Source organism: Drosophila navojoa, unplaced genomic scaffold, assembly GCF_054131105.1.
Source record: "Drosophila navojoa isolate 15081-1374.11 unplaced genomic scaffold, UAZ_NAV_1.0 NAV_Backbone_209, whole genome shotgun sequence".
Lineage (NCBI taxonomy): Eukaryota > Metazoa > Arthropoda > Insecta > Diptera > Drosophilidae > Drosophila > Drosophila navojoa.
In genome coordinates, this window is record NW_028301786.1 from 1 (window position 1) to 19,209 (window position 19,209).

At 38.1% G+C, this 19,209-nt stretch overlaps 11 protein-coding genes and 8 pseudogenes across 11 annotated transcripts; 11 read left to right on the plus strand and 8 right to left on the minus strand.

The window, feature by feature from the left end:
- Positions 1–592: 592 nt before the first annotated feature.
- Positions 593–1,058, minus strand: LOC149090415 (histone H2B). Its single transcript, XM_089265235.1, has one exon. The coding sequence runs from the start codon at positions 1,018–1,020 to the stop codon at positions 649–651; it is 372 nt and encodes a 123-aa protein (XP_089121361.1). The 5' UTR covers positions 1,021–1,058; the 3' UTR covers positions 593–648.
- A 141-nt stretch (positions 1,059–1,199) lies between these two features.
- Positions 1,200–1,696, plus strand: LOC149090416 (histone H2A-like; annotated as a pseudogene).
- A 542-nt stretch (positions 1,697–2,238) lies between these two features.
- Positions 2,239–2,774, minus strand: LOC149090417 (histone H4). Its single transcript, XM_089265234.1, has one exon. It carries the CDS (start codon positions 2,610–2,612, stop codon positions 2,301–2,303), a length of 312 nt encoding a protein of 103 aa, XP_089121360.1. The 5' UTR covers positions 2,613–2,774; the 3' UTR covers positions 2,239–2,300.
- A 114-nt stretch (positions 2,775–2,888) lies between these two features.
- On the plus strand, positions 2,889–3,330 carry LOC149090418 (histone H3). The gene has a single exon (XM_089265226.1). It carries the CDS (start codon positions 2,920–2,922, stop codon positions 3,328–3,330), a length of 411 nt encoding a protein of 136 aa, XP_089121352.1. The 5' UTR covers positions 2,889–2,919.
- A 1,105-nt stretch (positions 3,331–4,435) lies between these two features.
- Positions 4,436–5,499, plus strand: LOC149090419 (histone H1 pseudogene; annotated as a pseudogene).
- Positions 5,500–5,849: 350 nt separating this feature from the next.
- LOC149090420 (histone H2B) lies at positions 5,850–6,308 on the minus strand. The gene has a single exon (XM_089265227.1). It carries the CDS (start codon positions 6,251–6,253, stop codon positions 5,882–5,884), a length of 372 nt encoding a protein of 123 aa, XP_089121353.1. The 5' UTR covers positions 6,254–6,308; the 3' UTR covers positions 5,850–5,881.
- A 112-nt stretch (positions 6,309–6,420) lies between these two features.
- LOC149090421 (histone H2A-like) lies at positions 6,421–6,908 on the plus strand (annotated as a pseudogene).
- Positions 6,909–7,451: 543 nt separating this feature from the next.
- LOC149090422 (histone H4-like) lies at positions 7,452–7,993 on the minus strand (annotated as a pseudogene).
- A 75-nt stretch (positions 7,994–8,068) lies between these two features.
- On the plus strand, positions 8,069–8,610 carry LOC149090423 (histone H3). Its single transcript, XM_089265236.1, has one exon. It carries the CDS (start codon positions 8,134–8,136, stop codon positions 8,542–8,544), a length of 411 nt encoding a protein of 136 aa, XP_089121362.1. The 5' UTR covers positions 8,069–8,133; the 3' UTR covers positions 8,545–8,610.
- A 1,246-nt stretch (positions 8,611–9,856) lies between these two features.
- Positions 9,857–10,712, plus strand: LOC149090424 (histone H1 pseudogene; annotated as a pseudogene).
- A 327-nt stretch (positions 10,713–11,039) lies between these two features.
- LOC149090425 (histone H2B) lies at positions 11,040–11,500 on the minus strand. The gene has a single exon (XM_089265231.1). It carries the CDS (start codon positions 11,465–11,467, stop codon positions 11,096–11,098), a length of 372 nt encoding a protein of 123 aa, XP_089121357.1. The 5' UTR covers positions 11,468–11,500; the 3' UTR covers positions 11,040–11,095.
- A 134-nt stretch (positions 11,501–11,634) lies between these two features.
- On the plus strand, positions 11,635–12,125 carry LOC149090426 (histone H2A-like; annotated as a pseudogene).
- Positions 12,126–12,689: 564 nt separating this feature from the next.
- LOC149090427 (histone H4-like) lies at positions 12,690–13,093 on the minus strand (annotated as a pseudogene).
- A 238-nt stretch (positions 13,094–13,331) lies between these two features.
- On the plus strand, positions 13,332–13,838 carry LOC149090428 (histone H3-like; annotated as a pseudogene).
- Positions 13,839–14,882: 1,044 nt separating this feature from the next.
- Positions 14,883–15,801, plus strand: LOC149090429 (histone H1-like). The gene has a single exon (XM_089265230.1). The coding sequence runs from the start codon at positions 14,973–14,975 to the stop codon at positions 15,720–15,722; it is 750 nt and encodes a 249-aa protein (XP_089121356.1). The 5' UTR covers positions 14,883–14,972; the 3' UTR covers positions 15,723–15,801.
- A 232-nt stretch (positions 15,802–16,033) lies between these two features.
- LOC149090430 (histone H2B-like) lies at positions 16,034–16,540 on the minus strand. The gene has a single exon (XM_089265233.1). It carries the CDS (start codon positions 16,471–16,473, stop codon positions 16,099–16,101), a length of 375 nt encoding a protein of 124 aa, XP_089121359.1. The 5' UTR covers positions 16,474–16,540; the 3' UTR covers positions 16,034–16,098.
- A 100-nt stretch (positions 16,541–16,640) lies between these two features.
- LOC149090431 (histone H2A-like) lies at positions 16,641–17,132 on the plus strand. Its single transcript, XM_089265232.1, has one exon. The coding sequence runs from the start codon at positions 16,714–16,716 to the stop codon at positions 17,089–17,091; it is 378 nt and encodes a 125-aa protein (XP_089121358.1). The 5' UTR covers positions 16,641–16,713; the 3' UTR covers positions 17,092–17,132.
- A 542-nt stretch (positions 17,133–17,674) lies between these two features.
- On the minus strand, positions 17,675–18,211 carry LOC149090432 (histone H4-like). Its single transcript, XM_089265229.1, is given in 2 exon segments — positions 17,675–17,784; positions 17,786–18,211. Coding segments are annotated over 2 exon segments (312 nt in total). The 5' UTR covers positions 18,050–18,211; the 3' UTR covers positions 17,675–17,736.
- A 105-nt stretch (positions 18,212–18,316) lies between these two features.
- LOC149090433 (histone H3) lies at positions 18,317–18,834 on the plus strand. Its single transcript, XM_089265228.1, has one exon. It carries the CDS (start codon positions 18,358–18,360, stop codon positions 18,766–18,768), a length of 411 nt encoding a protein of 136 aa, XP_089121354.1. The 5' UTR covers positions 18,317–18,357; the 3' UTR covers positions 18,769–18,834.
- Positions 18,835–19,209: the final 375 nt, after the last annotated feature.

Below are 19,209 nucleotides of genomic sequence, written 5' to 3' on the forward strand. Positions count from 1 at the left end.
CTGCTGATAAGAAGTTATCGAAGGCTGTGGTGGCCAAAAAGAGTACCGACAAAAAGAAAGCAGACAAAGCGAAGGCCAAAGATGCAAAGAAAGTGGGAACCATTAAAGCAAAGCCCACAACAGCAAAGGCGGCAAAGTCAAGCGCAGCAAAGCCAAAGACGCCGAAACCTAAAACTACAAGTGCTAAGCCTAAAAAGGTAGTCTCTGCAGCATCCCCGAAAAAAGCCGCTGCAAAGAAGCCAAAAGCAAAGGCTGCGTCCGCAACAAAGAAGTAATTTCACTTCGAAATTACTCGGCAGGGTATAAACGAATTTCAAAACAATGAAATTTGCAATTAATCAAAGTCCTTTTCAGGACTACTATTACATATTTCACAGAGAAAAAAAATACTTTCATAATCATATCTATAAGCCATTATAAAAGAAGAGGCCAATTAGAAAAAAATTACTAAATTATATTCGAAGTTCGTTCTTTACACTACGATAAAAACACACAATATGGTTTTGTGAGATAGTTTTGATTATTGTACATAATATCACAATAGAAATATTCATTGAAATATTTAATATTCTTTGAAAAAAGATTTGTGGCCCTGAAAAGGGCCTTTTGCTTCTGCTTTTAGATGATCTGCATACATCGAGCTAAGATTTACTTGGAGCTAGTGTACTTGGTTACTGCCTTTGTTCCTTCACTGACAGCGTGCTTGGCCAACTCTCCGGGCAACAGAAGACGGACTGCAGTTTGGATTTCCCGACTGGTAATCGTTGAACGTTTATTGTAGTGTGCCAAACGAGAGGCCTCAGCAGCAATACGCTCAAAAATGTCGTTCACAAAGCTGTTCATGATGCTCATTGCTTTCGACGAGATTCCAGTATCAGGATGGACCTGCTTCAGCACTTTGTAAATATAGATGGCATAACTTTCCTTCCTCTTGCGCTTCTTCTTCTTATCATTCTTGGTAATATTCTTCTGGGCCTTGCCAGCCTTTTTGGCTGCCTTTCCACTTGTCTTAGGCGGCATTGTTTTTTCACTCAATTTCACTTTTACTCACTTCCCAAATGTTTGACAGAACCGATACAACTTGGTTAACATTTTAACATTTGTAGGATTTTTCGAACAACGTTTTCATGTTTGCGTATAGCACAACTCACCCTCACCCTCTTTAGCTGAAAAAGTAGGTAGGTAAAAAAGTATAAGTTGGCATGTTGAGGATGTTGGGTATTCGATTCTTGTTTGTTGAGTGAAAAAGTGTAAAAAGAATAAAAGGAATATATAATGTCTGGTCGCGGTAAAGGTGGAAAAGTGAAGGGAAAGGCAAAGTCGCGTTCAAACCGCGCCGGCCTGCAGTTTCCCGTTGGTCGTATTCATCGTCTTCTTCTTCGCAAGGGTAACTATGCCGAGCGTGTTGGTGCCGGTGCGCCAGTTTACTTGGCGGCTGTTATGGAATATTTGGCCGCTGAAGTTTTGGAGTTGGCTGGTAATGCAGCCCGCGATAACAAGAAAACCAGAATTATCCCTCGCCATCTGCAATTGGCCATCCGCAACGATGAAGAGTTGAACAAACTCCTTTCGGGGCGTCACTATTGCCCAGGGTGGTGTGTTGCCCTAACATCCAAGCAGTTCTGTTGCCCAAGAAGACCGAAAAGAAGGCTTAAGATTCGAATTAACTAAAACCAAAACCAAACGTCCTTTTCAGGACGACCAAAAATACCAAAGAGATTTTATTTTTCATATATTAGTATAAATAAAAAAAATATAATTTAATAAGCAATTAAAATATGCAGACATTTGACGGTACAAAGTACAGAGATGACATTTTTCATGTATTAGTCTACATAATAATGTAATATAAATAAGCAATTCAATATATGCAGACATTCGTGACTGTACTAAAGTACAGTCAGTCTTTCATTGAAATGTTGGTTGCTGGTTGGTTTGAATAACAAATTTGGTGTGTAGTATTTTACGAATACATACAAGAATTGCGTTTCCTGCTAGTCGAACTACGTAGAACTCTTTCTTGGTCGGATGTCTATAGACATCATCGTCTGTCAGCAGATAGCGGGAGCGAGTGTGGCGAGAGAGAACTAGCGAGTCGAGGCGAGGCATAGATGTTGAGGATATCAACACAATACAACAACAGCAGCATATATTTCGCTGCTAGAGAACTTAATAGCGGGTCTACTATAGAGAATCATTATTGAATTTCATATTTTTAAGCTCTTTTAAAGAAATATATTGGTGGTCCTGAAAAGGACCGATTGTTACGAATGTAAGTTGTTTGTTGTACTCGTTCTTTCTTAACCGCCAAAACCGTATAGTGTACGACCTTGCCTCTTCAATGCATAAACAACATCCATGGCTGTGACTGTCTTTCTCTTGGCATGTTCAGTGTATGTGACAGCATCGCGAATAACATTTTCCAAAAAGACCTTGAGAACGCCACGAGTTTCTTCATAGATTAATCCAGAGATTCGCTTCACGCCACCACGACGAGCTAACCGACGGATAGCTGGCTTCGTGATACCCTGGATATTATCACGCAACACTTTGCGATGACGCTTTGCACCTCCTTTACCCAAGCCCTTGCCACCTTTACCACGACCAGTCATTTTTCACTTTTATATAAACGCACTTCACGAATGTCAGAAATACTCTAATGTCTCTGAACAGAACCACCGCTATTTATACCGAGATATCCGAAAACTTGAGAGAGCACATACTGCTTGCATCTCGCTCACACACTACCCTTGCAACATTTACAACAGCTGAGTAGAGCAGAGCAGAGCAAGAGCGCATAGCATTGAGTATGTCGATCTCTTTCTAACGCACCATCATTTTCCTATATAAGCAATGTCAAGGTCCACCGACCGACCATTGTGTTTGAACTGTGACAGTGTAATTTAAAATTGTGAAGGAATGGCTCGTACAAAGCAGACCGCTCGGAAGTCAACTGGAGGCAAGGCTCCTCGTAAGCAGTTGGCTACTAAAGCAGCACGTAAAAGTGCACCAGCTACTGGGGGTGTGAAAAAACCTCATCGCTATCGCCCTGGTACAGTTGCTCTGCGTGAAATTCGTCGTTACCAGAAGAGCACAGAATTGCTTATTCGCAAGTTGCCGTTCCAGCGTCTAGTCCGTGAAATCGCTCAGGACTTCAAGACTGATCTTCGTTTCCAAAGCTCAGCTGTAATGGCTTTACAGGAAGCTAGCGAAGCCTACTTGGTTGGTCTATTCGAAGATACAAATTTGTGCGCCATTCATGCCAAACGCGTCACGATCATGCCCAAGGACATTCAACTGGCCAGACGTATCCGTGGCGAGCGCGCTTAAAATCGCTTCGCTATTCTGTTTAGTATATTATTACAAGCAACATCCAACAAATCGGTCCTTTTCAGGACCACAATATTTCTAAGAAGGAGATTCCTATTTTCGTTCAAACTTTTTTCAAGTTTCATTTGATCTCAAACTATAAATTGTAGGTCTCTTATAATACAATATATACATATATATTAAAGGCAATCTAGAAAATTACTGAAAAATACTATACATCTAAAGAAAGTATTTTATTTATTATTATTGTTTTGTCTTTAAATAGCACAATATAGCTTTCTGATTTTTTAAAATTGCATTTTTATTATAAAGCGTTTAGTGTAAATTATATATTTACAGTGGTTAGCCAATTGCTTTTCAATTAAGATAAACTTATTTCTGATTGAATACAAGTAAGAATTTATCTACATATATATTTTCTTTTTTGTGCCTTGTGTCTTAACGCTTGATGTATTTATTTGCCGCTAAATAAGTGTATCTGAAATGTTATTTTGAATCTGATGGTATGAAATGATTATATGTTTGAAGTTAGTAAATTCTAATTTTGTAATTTATATTATTAATGTTAAACGGAAGAATTTATTTTTCTGAACGATTTGTATATTGCTTTTGGCTTAAGAGCATGAATGCTTTGAATGGCTATTAGTTTAGTTGAATGATATTTAATATATAAATCTATAGGTTATGCTTGTATTAATAGTTACATTTAATTAACAAATGAATGAATTATTATCTTTTAAATTGATATATAAACATTTTCATTATTAGTTTTTATTATTCCGAATGATTTTCGTATTGCGTTGGATCAAAAGCATGACTGTCTTTAACGGCAAATGGTTTAGTTGAAATCAAATTTAATGTATTTATCTATAGGGTATGCTTATATTAATAGTTGCATTTAATTAACAAATTAATAAATTATTATCTTTTAAATTTATATATTAATATTTTTATTATTATCCAATTAAAAACATTGTTTTTTCAAGATAACTTATTTTGCATTCATACAAAGCCTAACTTTGAGGGGCAATTAAAAATCATGAAATAATAAAAATGTATGTAAAAACTAACTTTATGGATATTTCAAAACATTTAAGAATAGAATTACAAACGGTTTTAGTGCAGATATCAAATTTAAACTGTTCAAAAAGACAAGTCAATAAAATGGTCATTGTAAACTTTTGCGTATCGTATATTCAAAGGTACAAACATTCTCGTTCAGCCTTCCTCCTCGATTCTCATCCAAACGGGTGACCAAATTTCATGGTATTTTCGAATTAAACAAAAACTAAAACGTTTCGTTTTGTTTATTATAAAGTGAAAAGTAACGAAGTGAATAATACAAGATGTCTGATTCCGCAGTTGCTGTATCCGCGTCCCCTGTGACTCCACAAACAGCCCCAGCTGAGAAGAAGGTGGCCACTAAAAGCCTGCATCTGCATCCGCATCTAAGGCAAAGAAAACAGCGGCCCCTCCAACACACCCACCAACTCAGCAGATGGTGGATGCATCGATAAAAATCTTAAGGAACGTGGAGGCTCATCCCTTTTGGCTATTAAGAAATACATCAGTGCCACTTACAAGTGTGATGCCCAGAAACTGGCTCCTTTTATTAAGAAGTACCTAAGAATTCAGTTGCGAGTGGAAAGTTGATCCAAACAAAAGGGAAGGGTGCATCTGGTTCATTTAAGCTGTCTGCATCGTCCAAAAGGAGCCCAAGCCAAAGGCATCCTCCATAGAGAAGAAAACTAAGAAGGTAACTGCATCGGCAGCACCCAAAAAGAAGAGTATATCTGCCACCAAAAAAGTAAAGGGTACTGCTGATAAGAAGTTATCGAAGGCTGTGGTGGCCAAAAAGAGTACCGACAAAAAGAAAGCAGACAAAGCGAAGGCCAAAGATGCAAAGAAAGTGGGAACCATTAAAGCAAAGCCCACAACAGCAAAGGCGGCAAAGTCAAGCGCAGCAAAGCCAAAGACGCCGAAACCTAAAACTACAAGTGCTAAGCCTAAAAAGGTAGTCTCTGCAGCATCCCCGAAAAAGCCGCTGCAAAGAAGCCAAAGCAAAGGCTGCGTCCGCAACAAAGAAGTAATTTCACTTCGAAATTACTCGGCAGGGTATAAACGAATTTCAAAACAATGAAATTTGCAATTAATCAAAGTCCTTTTCAGGACTACTATTACATATTCACAGAGAAAAAAAATACTTTTCATAATCATATCTATAAGCCATTATAAAAGAAGAGGCCAATTAGAAAAAAATTACTAAATTATATTCGAAGTTCGTTCTTTACACTACGATAAAAACACACAATATGGTTTTGTGAGATAAATTTGGTAGTTGTTCTTCCTGGATTAGGCTTCGAATCGCTAAATGTTTCTCTTTACGAAATAAACACAAAATATGGTCTTGTGAGATAGTTTTGATTATTGTACATAATATCACAATAGAAATATTCATTGAAATATTTAATATTCTTTGAAAAAAGATTTGTGGCCCTGAAAAGGGCCTTTGCTTCTGCTTTTGGATGATCTGCATACATCGAGCTAAGATTTACTTGGAGCTAGTGTACTTGGTTACTGCCTTTGTTCCTTCACTGACAGCGTGCTTGGCCAACTCTCCGGGCAACAGAAGACGGACTGCAGTTTGGATTTCCCGACTGGTAATCGTTGAACGTTTATTGTAGTGTGCCAAACGAGAGGCCTCAGCAGCAATACGCTCAAAAATGTCGTTCACAAAGCTGTTCATGATGCTCATTGCTTTCGACGAGATTCCAGTATCAGGATGGACCTGCTTCAGCACTTTGTAAATATAGATGGCATAACTTTCCTTCCTCTTGCGCTTCTTCTTCTTATCATTCTTGGTAATATTCTTCTGGGCCTTGCCAGCCTTTTTGGCTGCCTTTCCACTTGTCTTAGGCGGCATTGTTATTCACTCAATTTCACTTTTACTCACTTCCCAAATGTTTGACAGAACCGATACAACTTGGTTAACATTTGTAGGATTTTTCGAACAACGTTTTCATGTTTGCGTATAGCACAACTCACCCTCTTTAGCTGAAAAAGTAGGTAGGTAAAAAAGTATAAGTTGGCATGTTGAGGATGTTGGGTATTCGATTCTTGTTTGTTGAGTGAAAAAGTGTAAAAAGAATAAAAGGAATATATAATGTCTGGTCGCGGTAAAGGTGGAAAAGTGAAGGGAAAGGCAAAGTCGCGTTCAAACCGCGCCGGCCTGCAGTTTCCCGTTGGTCGTATTCATCGTCTTCTTCGCAAGGGTAACTATGCCGAGCGTGTTGGTGCCGGTGCGCCAGTTTACTTGGCGGCTGTTATGGAATATTTGGCCGCTGAAGTTTGGAGTTGGCTGGTAATGCAGCCCGCGATAACAAGAAAACCAGAATTATCCCTCGCCATCTGCAATTGGCCATCCGCAACGATGAAGAGTTGAACAAACTCCTTTCGGGCGTCACTATTGCCCAGGGCGGTGTGTTGCCTAACATCCAAGCAGTTCTGTTGCCCAAGAAGACCGAAAAGAAGGCTTAAGATTCGAATTAACTAAAACCAAAACCAAACGTCCTTTTCAGGACGACCAAAAATACCAAAGAGATTTTATTTTTCATATATTAGTATAAATAAAAAAATATAATTTAATAAGCAATTAAAATATGCAGACATTTGACGGTACAAAAAGTACAGAGATGACATTTTTCATGTATTAGTCTACATAATAAATGTAATATAATAAGCAATTCAATATATGCAGACATTCGTGACTGTACTAAAGTACAGTCATTCTTTCATTGAAATGTTGGTTGCTGGTTGGTTTGAATAACAAATTTGGTGTGTAGTATTTTACGAATACATACAAGAATTGCGTTTCCTGCTAGTCGAACTACGTAGAACTCTTTCTTGGTCGGATGTCTATAGACATCATCGTCTGTCAGCAGATAGCGGGAGCGAGTGTGGCGAGAGAGAACTAGCGAGTCGAGGCGAGGCATAGAAGTTGAGGATATCAACACAATACAACAACAGCAGCATATATTTCGCTGCTAGAGAACTTAATAGCGGGTCTACTATAGAGAATCATTATTGAATTTCATATTTTTAAGCTCTTTTAAAGAAATATATTGGTGGTCCTGAAAAGGACCGATTGTTACGAATGTAAGTTGTTTGTTGTACTCGTTCTTTCTTAACCGCCAAAACCGTATAGTGTACGACCTTGCCTCTTCAATGCATAAACAACATCCATGGCTGTGACTGTCTTTCTCTTGGCATGTTCAGTGTATGTGACAGCATCGCGAATAACATTTTCCAAAAGACCTTGAGAACGCCACGAGTTTCTTCATAGATTAATCCAGAGATTCGCTTCACGCCACCACGACGAGCTAACCGACGGATAGCTGGCTTCGTGATACCCTGGATATTATCACGCAACACTTTGCGATGACGCTTTGCACCTCCTTTACCCAAGCCCTTGCCACCTTTACCACGACCAGTCATTTTTCACTTTTATATAAACGCACTTCACGAATGTCAGAAATACTCTAATGTCTCTGAACAGAACCACCGCTATTTATACCGAGATATCCGAAAACTTGAGAGAGCACATACTGCTTGCATCTCGCTCACACACTACCCTTGCAACATTTACAACAGCTGAGTAGAGCAGAGCAGAGCAAGAGCGCATAGCATTGAGTATGGTCGATCTCTTTCTAACGCACCATCATTTTTCTATATAAGCAATGTCAAGGGCCACCGACCGACCATTGTGTTTTGAATTGTGACAGTGTAAATTAGAATTGTGAAGGAATGGCTCGTACAAAGCAGACCGCTCGGAAGTCAACTGGAGGCAAGGCTCCTCGTAAGCAGTTGGCTACTAAAGCAGCACGTAAAAGTGCACCAGCTACTGGGGGTGTGAAAAAACCTCATCGCTATCGCCCTGGTACAGTTGCTCTGCGTGAAATTCGTCGTTACCAGAAGAGCACAGAATTGCTTATTCGCAAGTTGCCGTTCCAGCGTCTAGTCCGTGAAATCGCTCAGGACTTCAAGACTGATCTTCGTTTCCAAAGCTCAGCTGTAATGGCTTTACAGGAAGCTAGCGAAGCCTACTTGGTTGGTCTATTCGAAGATACAAATTTGTGCGCCATTCATGCCAAACGCGTCACGATCATGCCCAAGGACATTCAACTGGCCAGACGTATCCGTGGCGAGCGCGCTTAAATCGCTTCGCTATTCTGTTTAGTATATTATTACAAGCAACATCCAACAAATCGGTCCTTTTCAGGACCACAATATTTCTAAGAAGGAGATTCCTATTTTCGTTCAAACTTTTTCAAGTTTCATTTGATCTCAAACTATAAATTGTAGGTCTCTTATAATACAATATATACATATATATTAAAGGCAAATCTAGAAAATTACTGAAAAATACTATACATCTAAAGAAAGTATTTTATTTATTATTATTGTTTTGTCTTTAAATAGCACAATATAGCTTTCTGATTTTTAAAATTGCATTTTTATTATAAAGCGTTTAGTGTAAATTATATATTTACAGTGGTTAGCCAATTGCTTTTCAATTAAGATAAACTTATTTCTGATTGAATACAAGTAAGAATTTATCTACATATGTATATATTTTCTTTTTTGTGCCTTGTGTCTTAACGCTTGATGTATTTATTTGCGCTAAATAAGTGTATCTGAAATGTTATTTTGAATCTGATGGTATGAAATGATTATATGTTTGAAGTTAGTAAATTCTAATTTTGTAATTTATATTATTAATGTTAAAAGGAAGAATTTATTTTTCTGAACGATTTGTATATTGCTTTTAGGCTTAAGAGCATGAATGCTTTGAATGGCTATTAGTTTAGTTGAATTGATATTTAATATATAAATCTATAGGTTATGCTTGTATTAATAGTTACATTTAATTAACAAATGAATGAATTATTATCTTTTAAATTGATATATAAACATTTTCATTATTAGTTTTTATTATTCCGAATGATTTTCGTATTGCGTTGGATCAAAAGCATGACTGTCTTTAACGGCAAATGGTTTAGTTGAAATCAAATTTAATGTATTTATCTATAGGGTATGCTTATATTAATAGTTGCATTTAATTAACAAATTAATAAATTATTATCTTTTAAATTTATATATTAATATTTTTATTATTATCCAATTAAAAACATTGTTTTTTCAAGATAACTTATTTTGCATTCATACAAAGCCTAACTTTGAGGGCAATTAAAAATCATGAAATTATAAAAATGTATGTAAAAACTAACTTTATGGATATTTCAAACATTTAAGAATAGAATTACAAACGGTTTTAGTGCAGATATCAAATTTAAACTGTTCAAAAAGACAAGTCAATAAAATGGTCATTGTAAACTTTTGCGTATCGTATATTCAAAGGTACAAACATTCTCGTTCAGCCTTCCTCCTCGATTCTCATCCAACGGGTGACCAAATTTCATGGTATTTTCGAATTAAACAAAAACTAAACGTTTCGTTTTGTTATTATAAAGTGAAAAGTAACGAATTGAATAGTACAAGATGTCTGATTCCGCAGTTGCTGTATCCGCGTCCCCTGTGACTCCACAAACAGCCCCAGCTGAGAAGAAGGTGGCCACTAAAAAGCCTGCATCTGCATCCGCATCTAAGGCAAAGAAAACAGCGGCCCCTCCAACACACCCACCAACTCAGCAGATGGTGGATGCATCGATAAAAAATCTTAAGGAACGTGGAGGCTCATCCCTTTTGGCTATTAAGAAATACATCAGTGCCACTTACAAGTGTGATGCCCAGAAACTGGCTCCTTTTATTAAGAAGTACCTAAAGAATTCAGTTGCGAGTGGAAAGTTGATCCAAACAAAAGGGAAGGGTGCATCTGGTTCATTTAAGCTGTCTGCATCGTCCAAAAAGGAGCCCAAGCCAAAGGCATCCTCCATAGAGAAGAAAACTAAGAAGGTAACTGCATCGGCAGCACCCAAAAAGAAGAGTATATCTGCCACCAAAAAAGTAAAGGGTACTGCTGATAAGAAGTTATCGAAGGCTGTGGTGGCCAAAAAGAGTACCGACAAAAAGAAAGCAGACAAAGCGAAGGCCAAAGATGCAAAGAAAGTGGGAACCATTAAAGCAAAGCCCACAACAGCAAAGGCGGCAAAGTCAAGCGCAGCAAAGCCAAAGACGCCGAAACCTAAAACTACAAGTGCTAAGCCTAAAAAGGTAGTCTCTGCAGCATCCCCGAAAAAGCCGCTGCAAAGAAGCCAAAAGCAAAGGCTGCGTCCGCAACAAAGAAGTAATTTCACTTCGAAATTACTCGGCAGGGTATAAACGAATTTCAAAACAATGAAATTTGCAATTAATCAAAGTCCTTTCAGGACTACTATTACATATTTCACAGAGAAAAAAAATACTTTCATAATCATATCTATAAGCCATTATAAAAGAAGAGGCCAATTAGAAAAAAATTACTAAATTATATTCGAAGTTCGTTCTTTACACTACGATAAAACACACAATATGGTTTTGTGAGATAAATTTGGTAGTTGTTCTTCCTGGTTAGGCTTCGAATCGCTAAATGTTTCTCTTTACGAAATTAAACACAAAATATGGTCTTGTGAGATAGTTTTGATTATTGTACATAATATCACAATAGAAATATTCATTGAAATATTAATATTCTTTGAAAAAAGATTTGTGCCCTGAAAAGGGCCTTTTGCTTCTGCTTTTAGATGATCTGCATACATCGAGCTAAGATTTACTTGGAGCTAGTGTACTTGGTTACTGCCTTTGTTCCTTCACTGACAGCGTGCTTGGCCAACTCTCCGGGCAACAGAAGACGGACTGCAGTTTGGATTTCCCGACTGGTAATCGTTGAACGTTTATTGTAGTGTGCCAAACGAGAGGCCTCAGCAGCAATACGCTCAAAAATGTCGTTCACAAAGCTGTTCATGATGCTCATTGCTTTCGACGAGATTCCAGTATCAGGATGGACCTGCTTCAGCACTTTGTAAATATAGATGGCATAACTTTCCTTCCTCTTGCGCTTCTTCTTCTTATCATTCTTGGTAATATTCTTCTGGGCCTTGCCAGCCTTTTTGGCTGCCTTTCCACTTGTCTTAGGCGGCATTGTTATTCACTCAATTTCACTTTACTCACTTCCCAAATGTTTGACAGAACCGATACAACTTGGTTAACATTTGTAGGATTTTTCGAACAACGTTTTCATGTTTGCGTATAGCACAACTCACCCCTCTTTAGCTGAAAAAGTAGGTAGGTAAAAAAGTATAAGTTGGCATGTTGAGGATGTTGGGTATTCGATTCTTGTTTGTTGAGTGAAAAAGTGTAAAAAGAATAAAAGGAATATATAATGTCTGGTCGCGGTAAAGGTGGAAAAGTGAAGGGAAAGGCAAAGTCGCGTTCAAACCGCGCCGGCCTGCAGTTTCCCGTTGGTCGTATTCATCGTCTTCTTCGCAAGGGTAACTATGCCGAGCGTGTTGGTGCCGGTGCGCCAGTTTACTTGGCGGCTGTTATGGAATATTTGGCCGCTGAAGTTTTGGAGTTGGCTGGTAATGCAGCCCGCGATAACAAGAAAACCAGAATTATCCCTCGCCATCTGCAATTGGCCATCCGCAACGATGAAGAGTTTGAACAAACTCCTTTCGGGCGTCACTATTGCCCAGGGCGGTGTTGTTGCCTAACATCCAAGCAGTTCTGTTGCCCAAGAAGACCGAAAAGAAGGCTTAAGATTCGAATTAACTAAAACCAAAACCAAACGTCCTTTTCAGGACGACCAAAATACCAAAGAGATTTTATTTTTCATATATTAGTATAAATAAAAAAATATAATTTAATAAGTAGCAATTAAATATGCAGACATTCGTGACGGTACAAGAGTACATAGATGACATATTGATAAATAATAGTATAATAATACATAATAAATGTATAATATAATAAGCAATTCAATATATGCAGACATTCGTGACTGTACTAAGGTACAGTCATTCTTTTCATTGAAATGTTGGTTGCTGGTTGGTTTGAAATAACAAATTTGGTGTGTAGTATTCTTACGAATACATACAAGAATTGCGTTTCCTGCTAGTCGAACTACATAGAACTCTCTTGGTCGGATGCCTATGGACATCATCGTCTGTCAGCAGAGAGAGGGAGCGAGTGTGGCGAGAGACAGAACTAGCGAGTCGAGGCGAGGATAGAATTGAGGATAGTCAACGCAGACAACAACAGCAGCATATATTTCGCTGCTAGAGAACTTAATAGCGGGTCTACTATAGAGAATTATTATTGAATTCATATTTTAAGCTCTTTAAAGAAATATATTGGTGGTCCTGAAAGGACCGATTGTTACGAATGTAAGTTGTTTGTTGTACTCGTTCTTTCTTAACCGCCAAAACCGTATAGTGTACGACCTTGCCTCTTCAATGCATAAACACATCCATGGCTGTGACTGTCTTTCTCTTGGCATGTTCAGTGTATGTGACAGCATCGCGAATAACATTTCCAAAAAGACCTTGAGAACGCCACGAGTTTCTTCATAGATTAATCCAGAGATTCGCTTCACGCCACCACGACGAGCTAACCGACGGATAGCTGGCTTCGTGATACCCTGGATATTATCACGCAACACTTTGCGATGACGCTTTGCACCTCCTTTACCCAAGCCCTTGCCACCTTTACCACGACCAGTCATTTTTCACTTTTATATAAACGCACTTCACGAATGTCAGAAATACTCTAATGTCTCTCTGAACAGAACCACCGCTATTTATACCGAGATATCCGAAAACTTGAGAGAGCACATACTGCTTGCATCTCGCTCACACACTACCCTTGCAACATTTACAACAGCTGAGTAGAGCAGAGCAGAGCAAGAGCGCATAGCATTGAGTATGTCGATCTCTTTCTAACGCACCATCATTTTCCTATATAAGCAATGTCAAGGTCCACCGACCGACCATTGTGTTTTGAACTGTGACAGTGTAATTAAAATTGTGAAGGAATGGCTCGTACAAAGCAGACCGCTCGGAAGTCAACTGGAGGCAAGGCTCCTCGTAAGCAGTTGGCTACTAAAGCAGCACGTAAAAGTGCACCAGCTACTGGCGGTGTGAAAAAACCTCATCGCTATCGCCCTGGTACAGTTGCTCTGCGTGAAATTCGTCGTTACCAGAAGAGAGAGCACAGAATTGCTTATTCGCAAGTTGCCGTTCCAGCGTCTAGTCCGTGAAATCGCTCAGGACTTCAAGACTGATCTTCGTTTCCAAAGCTCAGCTGTAATGGCTTTACAGGAAGCTAGCGAAGCCTACTTGGTTGGTCTATTCGAAGATACAAATTTGTGCGCCATTCATGCCAAACGCGTCACGATCATGCCCAAGGACATTCAACTGGCCAGACGTATCCGTGGCGAGCGCGCTTAAATCGCTTCGCTATTCTGTTTAGTATATTATTACAAGCAACATCCAACAAATCGGTCCTTTTCAGGACCACAATATTTCTAACAAGGAGATTCTTATTTTCGTTTTGTCTTTAAATAGCACAATATAGCTTTCTGATTTTTTAAAATTGCATTTTTATTATAAAGCGTTTAGTGTAAATTATATATTTACAGTGGTTAGCCAATTGCTTTTCAATTAAGATAAACTTATTTCTGATTGAATACAAGTAAGAATTTATCTACATATGTATATATTTCTTTTTTTTGTGCCTTGTGTCTTAACGCTGATGTATTTATTTGCGCTAAATAAGTGTATCTGAAATGTTATTTTGAATCTGATGGTATGAAATGATTATATGTTTGAAGTTAGTAAATTCTAATTTTGTAATTTATATTATTAATGTTAAAAGGAAGAATTTATTTTTCTGAACGATTTGTATATTGCTTTGGCTTAAGAGCATGAATGCTTTGAACGGCTATTAGTTTAGTTGAAATGATATTTAATATATAAATCTATAGGTTATGCTTGTATTAATAGTTACATTTAATTAACAAATGAATGAATTATTATCTTTTAAATTGATATATAAACATTTTCATTATTAGTTTTTATTATTCCGAATGATTTTCGTATTGCGTTGGATCAAAAGCATGACTGTCTTTAACGGCAAATGGTTTAGTTGAAATCAAATTTAATGTATTTATCTATAGGGTATGCTTATATTAATAGTTGCATTTAATTAACAAATTAATAAATTATTATCTTTTAAATTTATATATTAATATTTTTATTATTATCCAATTAAAAACATTGTTTTTTCAAGATAACTTATTTTGCATTCATACAAAGCCTAACTTTGAGGGGCAATTAAAAATCATGAAATAATAAAAATGTATGTAAAAACTAACTTTATGGATATTTCAAACATTTAAGAATAGAATTACAAACGGTTTTAGTGCAGATATCAAATTTAAACTGTTCAAAAAGACAAGTCAATAAAATGGTCATTGTAAACTTTTGCGTATCGTATATTCAAAGGCACAAACATTCTCGTTCAGCCTTCCTCCTCGATTCTCATCCAAACGGGTGACCAAATTTCATGGTATTTTCGAATTAAACAAAAACTAAAACGTTTCGTTTTGTTTATTATAAAGTGAAAAGTAACGAAGTGAATAATACAAGATGTCTGATTCCGCAGTTGCTGTATCCGCGTCCCCTGTGACTCCACAAACAGCCCCAGCTGAGAAGAAGGTGGCCACTAAAAAGCCTGCATCTGCATCCGCATCTAAGGCAAAGAAAACAGCGGCCCCTCCAACACACCCACCAACTCAGCAGATGGTGGATGCATCGATAAAAAATCTTAAGGAACGTGGAGGCTCATCCCTTTTGGCTATTAAGAAATACATCAGTGCCACTTACAAGTGTGATGCCCAGAAACTGGCTCCTTTTATTAAGAAGTACCTAAAGAATTCAGTTGCGAGTGGAAAGTTGATCCAAACAAAAGGGAAGGGTGCATCTGGTTCATTTAAGCTGTCTGCATCGTCCAAAAAGGAGCCCAAGCCAAAGGCATCCTCCATAGAGAAGAAAACTAAGAAGGTAACTGCATCGGCAGCACCCAAAAAGAAGAGTATATCTGCCACCAAAAAAGTAAAGGGTACTGCTGATAAGAAGTTATCGAAGGCTGTGGTGGCCAAAAAGAGTACCGACAAAAAGAAAGCAGACAAAGCGAAGGCCAAAGATGCAAAGAAAGTGGGAACCATTAAAGCAAAGCCCACAACAGCAAAGGCGGCAAAGTCAAGCGCAGCAAAGCCAAAGACGCCGAAACCTAAAACTACAAGTGCTAAGCCTAAAAAGGTAGTCTCTGCAGCATCCCCGAAAAAAGCCGCTGCAAAGAAGCCAAAAGCAAAGGCTGCGTCCGCAACAAAGAAGTAATTTCACTTCGAAATTACTCGGCAGGGTATAAACGAATTTCAAAACAATGAAATTTGCAATTAATCAAAGTCCTTTTCAGGACTACTATTACATATTTCACAGAGAAAAAAAATACTTTCATAATCATATCTATAAGCCATTATAAAAGAAGAGGCCAATTAGAAAAAAATTACTAAATTATATTCGAAGTTCGTTCTTTACACTACGATAAAAACACACAATATGGTTTTTGTTAGATAGTTTTGAAATTATTGTACATAATATCACAATAGAAATATTCATTGAAATATTTAATATTCTTTGAAAAAAGATTTGTGGCCCTGAAAAGGGCCTTTTGCTTCTGCTTTTAGATGATCTGCATACATCGAGCTAAGATTTACTTGGAGCTAGTGTACTTGGTTACTGCCTTTGTTCCTTCACTGACAGCGTGCTTGGCCAACTCTCCGGGCAACAGAAGACGGACTGCAGTTTGGATTTCCCGACTGGTAATCGTTGAACGTTTATTGTAGTGTGCCAAACGAGAGGCCTCAGCAGCAATACGCTCAAAAATGTCGTTCACAAAGCTGTTCATGATGCTCATTGCTTTCGACGAGATTCCAGTATCAGGATGGACCTGCTTCAGCACTTTGTAAATATAGATGGCATAACTTTCCTTCCTCTTGCGCTTCTTCTTCTTCTTATCATTCTTGGTAATATTCTTCTGGGCCTTGCCAGCCTTTTTGGCTGCCTTTCCACTTGTCTTAGGCGGCATTGTTATTCACTCAATTTCACTTTTACTCACTTCCCAAATGTTTGACAGAACCGATACAACTTGGTTAACATTTGTAGGATTTTTCGAACAACGTTTTCATGTTTGCGTATAGCACAACTCACCCTCTTTAGCTGAAAAAGTAGGTAGGTAAAAAAGTATAAGTTGGCATGTTGAGGATGTTGGGTATTCGATTCTTGTTTGTTGAGTGAAAAAGTGTAAAAAGAATAAAAGGAATATATAATGTCTGGTCGCGGTAAAGGTGGAAAAGTGAAGGGAAAGGCAAAGTCGCGTTCAAACCGCGCCGGCCTGCAGTTTCCCGTTGGTCGTATTCATCGTCTTCTTCTTCGCAAGGGTAACTATGCCGAGCGTGTTGGTGCCGGTGCGCCAGTTTACTTGGCGGCTGTTATGGAATATTTGGCCGCTGAAGTTTTGGAGTTGGCTGGTAATGCAGCCCGCGATAACAAGAAAACCAGAATTATCCCTCGCCATCTGCAATTGGCCATCCGCAACGATGAAGAGTTGAACAAACTCCTTTCGGGCGTCACTATTGCCCAGGGCGGTGTGTTGCCTAACATCCAAGCAGTTCTGTTGCCCAAGAAGACCGAAAAGAAGGCTTAAGATTCGAATTAACTAAAACCAAAACCAAACGTCCTTTTCAGGACGACCAAAAATACCAAAGAGATTTTATTTTTCATATATTAGTATAAATAAAAAAATATAATTTAATAAGCAATTAAAATATGCAGACATTTGACGGTACAAAAGTACAGAGATGACATTTTTCATGTATTAGTCTACATAATAAATGTAATATAATAAGCAATTCAATATATGCAGACATTCGTGACTGTACTAAAGTACAGTCATTCTTTCATTGAAATGTTGGTTGCTGGTTGGTTTGAATAACAAATTTGGTGTGTAGTATTTTACGAATACATACAAGAATTGCGTTTCCTGCTAGTCGAACTACGTAGAACTCTTTCTTGGTCGGATGTCTATAGACATCATCGTCTGTCAGCAGATAGCGGGAGCGAGTGTGGCGAGAGAGAACTAGCGAGTCGAGGCGAGGCATAGATGTTGAGGATATCAACACAATACAACAACAGCAGCATATATTTCGCTGCTAGAGAACTTAATAGCGGGTCTACTATAGAGAATCATTATTGAATTTCATATTTTTAAGCTCTTTTAAAGAAATATATTGGTGGTCCTGAAAAGGACCGATTGTTACGAATGTAAGTTGTTTGTTGTACTCGTTCTTTCTTAACCGCCAAAACCGTATAGTGTACGACCTTGCCTCTTCAATGCATAAAACAACATCCATGGCTGTGACTGTCTTTCTCTTGGCATGTTCAGTGTATGTGACAGCATCGCGAATAACATTTTCCAAAAAGACCTTGAGAACGCCACGAGTTTCTTCATAGATTAATCCAGAGATTCGCTTCACGCCACCACGACGAGCTAACCGACGGATAGCTGGCTTCGTGATACCCTGGATATTATCACGCAACACTTTGCGATGACGCTTTGCACCTCCTTTACCCAAGCCCTTGCCACCTTTACCACGACCAGTCATTTTTCACTTTTATATAAACGCACTTCACGAATGTCAGAAATACTCTAATGTCTCTGAACAGAACCACCGCTATTTATACCGAGATATCCGAAAACTTGAGAGAGCACATACTGCTTGCATCTCGCTCACACACTACCCTTGCAACATTTACAACAGCTGAGTAGAGCAGAGCAGAGCAAGAGCGCATAGCATTGAGTATGTCGATCTCTTTCTAACGCACCATCATTTTCCTATATAAGCAATGTCAAGGTCCACCGACCGACCATTGTGTTTTGAACTGTGACAGTGTAATTTAAAATTGTGAAGGAATGGCTCGTACAAAGCAGACCGCTCGGAAGTCAACTGGAGGCAAGGCTCCTCGTAAGCAGTTGGCTACTAAAGCAGCACGTAAAAGTGCACCAGCTACTGGCGGTGTGAAAAAACCTCATCGCTATCGCCCTGGTACAGTTGCTCTGCGTGAAATTCGTCGTTACCAGAAGAGCACAGAATTGCTTATTCGCAAGTTGCCGTTCCAGCGTCTAGTCCGTGAAATCGCTCAGGACTTCAAGACTGATCTTCGTTTCCAAAGCTCAGCTGTAATGGCTTTACAGGAAGCTAGCGAAGCCTACTTGGTTGGTCTATTCGAAGATACAAATTTGTGCGCCATTCATGCCAAACGCGTCACGATCATGCCCAAGGACATTCAACTGGCCAGACGTATCCGTGGCGAGCGCGCTTAAATCGCTTCGCTATTCTGTTTAGTATATTATTACAAGCAACATCCAACAAATCGGTCCTTTTCAGGACCACAATATTTCTAAGAAGGAGATTCCTATTTTCGTTCAAACTTTTTTCAAGTTTCATTTGATCTCAAACTATAAATTGTAGGTCTCTTATAATACAATATATACATATATATTAAAGGCAAATCTAGAAAATTACTGAAAAATACTATACATCTAAAGAAAGTATTTTATTTATTATTATTGTTTTGTCTTTAAATAGCACAATATAGCTTTCTGATTTTTTAAAATTGCATTTTTATTATAAAGCGTTTAGTGTAAATTATATATTTACAGTGGTTAGCCAATTGCTTTTCAATTAAGATAAACTTATTTCTGATTGAATACAAGTAAGAATTTATCTACATATATATTTTTCTTTTTGTGCCTTGTGTCTTA